This window comes from Propithecus coquereli, unplaced genomic scaffold (assembly GCF_000956105.1).
Source record: "Propithecus coquereli isolate 6110/MARCELLA unplaced genomic scaffold, Pcoq_1.0 Scaffold117, whole genome shotgun sequence".
NCBI lineage: Eukaryota > Metazoa > Chordata > Mammalia > Primates > Indriidae > Propithecus > Propithecus coquereli.
Genome location: NW_012135747.1, coordinates 1,796,887 through 1,800,430, shown reverse-complemented (window position 1 = coordinate 1,800,430; position 3,544 = coordinate 1,796,887). Strand labels below are relative to the sequence as shown.

The window sequence follows — 3,544 nt, the reverse complement described above, 5'->3', positions numbered from 1 at the left end:
ACCACCATGTCTGGCTAACTTTTTCTATGTATTTTTAGTTGACCAGCTAATTTCTTTCTATTTTTTCAGTAGAGACGGGGTCTTGCTCTTGCCTAGGCTGGTCTCAAACTCCTGAACTCAAAACGATCTGCCTGCGTTGGCCTCCCAGAGTGCTAGGATTACAGGCTTGAGGCACCGCACCCAGCCTCTAAGATTCTTTATAAGTAGTGGAGTATTCTTTAATCAGGAGATCCGTAATGTTTACTTGTCTCCTTTGGGGATTAGGTAATGCTTTATTATTTTCCATAGAATTAAAACAACATTTAATACCATTTAATGGGATTTAAAATTTTACTTTTGATTGGTTGAGTTGTAAGAAAAAATAATTGATGTTTATGTTTTCAACGCCAGTCTATTTCTTTGTACAATAATTTTAGAGTAGCTTTACAATGTGTAGTCATATTTCTATTTTGAAAGCACTTGAAGACTTTTATTCCTAAGTAATTGCTTTATTCTTTAAATGAAATAGAATTTCCAAAAATATTCTATAGTACCCTACACAAAATTATGACTAAAATTATGTGTTCTATTATTATATCATAACATATCTCACATTTAAAATTTTTTATACATTAATTGGAAAAATTAGTCTTACTTCCTTGATCTAGAAGGTCATTGTTTACCATGTGATAAGATGAAAAGGAAGGAAAGGGCTAGAGATGTTTACAGATAGAGGACAACTGCGGTGGTTATAAAAGATAAAGTGCATGCTTATTGATCTTGATATAAAATATGTTACAAGCATAAAAATATTTCAAATTTTTTTTATATGTTAATGGTCCTAGTAAGCAAGGGTCCTTAAACATTAGATATTGTGTGATTTTACATTATTTTGTTAGCAGTTGCCATAAATTTCAATAATTCCTAATAGTGCCTATCATGTAATAATCACTGAAGAAATAAGTAAATGAAAAAAATAATTTAAAGCATCTCAAAGTAATGCTACTCAGTGGAAAGAGCAGTTTTTGAAGCTGCCCTTTGCTAGCAAATTGTTCCTTTATTTTTTCTTTCCCACCTAACGTATTTAGTTTCATTTTAATCTACATTAGAATGCAGAAGTCATTTTGGTACGTGAGTTTAAAAGAAATTCTGAAGACAATATATCATAAAATTTAATTATAAATCTTTGGCTTATTTAATATTAATGCTAGATGTATCTTGAACTTCCATTGTTTATAAGGGTAAAGTACGTAGAAATAATTCTGCTCTTCTGTTTACAGTTCTAGGCTTCTTTCTATGTAATACATTTGTAATTATTGCTTTCTATGTCTAAATAATGGAAAATAGAAAACTCTAGGTGAAAAATATGCTTCTTACTACTTACACAAATAGGGATTTTGTTTAATTTACATTAATGGCTAAGAGAATGTAATTTTCAACATCTTCATGAACATTTTACTACTAATAAATTTTTTAAATTTAAAATCTATAGAGATTGTACATAAACTAAAGAAAAATAGGCTGGGCGCGATGGCTCACGCCTGTAATCCTAGCACTCTGGGAGGCCGAGGCAGGCGGATCGTTTGAGCTCAGGAGTTCGAGACCAGCCTGAGCAAGAAGAGCGAGACCCCATCTCTACCAAAAATAGAAAGAAATTAATTGGACAGCTAAAAACATATATAGAAAAAATTAGCCGGGCATGGTGGCACATGCCTGTAGTCCCAGCTATTCGGGAGGCTGAGGCAGGAGGATCGCTTCAGCCCAGGAGTCTGAGGTTGCTGTGAGCTAGGCTGACGCCATGACACTCTAGCCCGGGCAACACAGTGAGACTCTGTCTCAAAAAAAAAAAAAGAAAGAAAAATAGATTATGAAATCAATTGTAATTGTGGTAAATTGCATTATCCTTTATGGTCAGGAAAATAGGCTGATTAAAATATTTTACCAAATATAGCAGATTCCTGGAGATTACACATCTGAGAGCTGTGGTGAACCATTTCAAGTTTTAGACCCTTTTAAGGATCAGTTGATAGCAGTGGATCTTTAACCTTAGAAGTATGTATATAGGAAATTAGTATTTAATTTTAGGTTCACGAGTATGCTGTAGTTCATTATCCATGGATCTTGGCATAGTAAGTAACACATGCTCCCTACTCAGGGTTTTGAATTGTTTCTCTTGCCAGAAGTGCTCTTCTCCTAGGTATCTATTATATGTGGCTCTTTTCCTTGCCTCCTTCTGATCACTTTTCACATGTCACCTGATCAAAGAGGCCTTCTCTGACTACTCTGTCTGGTTATTCTCTATGTGTTTATTCTGCTTTTCTTCTTTTTTTTCCTTAAAATTTTATGTTGATTTGGTTATTCCTTCTCTCCATGAGATTATTAGCTGCACTGTGTGGGGATGGGTATTGGCTCTCTTCAATGCTATCTCTCCAGTGCCTAAAACAGGCCTGTTTTATAGTAGGCATTTGATTTAAAACTTGTTGAATACGTGAATAAGGTACATTTATCACGAAGATTAATGGTTATGTTTGGATGATAGAAATTCCTTTTTTCCACTCACTTCCATATTTTCTATAGTAGGCCTATTATTTTATATATAATATTTGGCCAAACTGTACATAGTATTTTACTCTTGAGAGCATTCCTTTGAGAATTTTAAGCCTCCTCAACATCAGTTATTATAAGTGTACATAATTGTTAGATGTGGCCGGGTTTTCTTTAATAAATTACTAACCGTGCTGGATTTATTCAGTATTTCTGTTGAAGTTGGTTGAGTTAATGTTAGTGTCTTTTTATAGGTTTCATTGTTTGCAGAACTTTTTAATGAAATGCTTCAAAGAGATTTTGGTGTCAGAATATACAAATCATTACTATCTCTTCCTGAGAAAGAGGACAAAAAAGAAAAGGATAAGAAGAGCAAAAAGGATGACAGAAAAGATAAGAAAGAAGAAAGAGATGATGAAAACGATGATCCAAAACCCAAACGGAGAAAATCAGGCGATGATAAAGATAAAAAAGAAGATAGAGATGAACGGAAGGTCTCTGATTATTTTTGTGACTATTAACCTGATTTAGATGTTTTTAGTGAGTCTTCTAGATTGTAACAGAATGTTAGTTTCCATGAGAATAGTAAAATGTAATGAACAAACCGAAAGATTTTAGTGTATTATTAGAAATATAAATCATCGATTTAAGCCCATATAAACATCTGTAGCTAGTTTTCTAATCATTTGTTTTTGAAGTATGTTATTATAATTAAAAAGTTATAATGTGAAACTAACTTAACGGATTTGATGTTTTCTAGTTTTAGTCACTAGATGTTTGAGATTTCTTAATTTTAAGGCATTTTAAATTACAGAAAGAAGATAAAAGAAAAGATGATTCTAAAGATGACGATGAAACTGAAGAAGATAATAATCAAGATGAATATGATCCAATGGAAGCAGAAGAAGCTGAGGATGAAGAAGATGGTATAATTCAAATTTATTTATTACTCCTTAGGATTAAAAATAACATTTTGTTTGGTGACTTTATGTCCCTGAAATCTATAATTTTAATATTTTTT

General features: G+C 32.4%; 1 protein-coding gene across 1 annotated transcript in view; it reads left to right on the top strand.

Annotated features, from left to right (window-relative positions):
• CCAR1 (cell division cycle and apoptosis regulator 1) overlaps positions 1–3,544 on the top strand; it is a 70,360-nt gene that overhangs the window by 43,033 nt on the left and 23,783 nt on the right. Inside the window, exons 17-18 of the mRNA XM_012658503.1 lie at positions 2,778–3,017; positions 3,338–3,449. Of these exons, the coding sequence (XP_012513957.1) occupies positions 2,778–3,017; positions 3,338–3,449 (352 nt within the window). The remainder of the gene's footprint in view (positions 1–2,777; positions 3,018–3,337; positions 3,450–3,544) is intronic.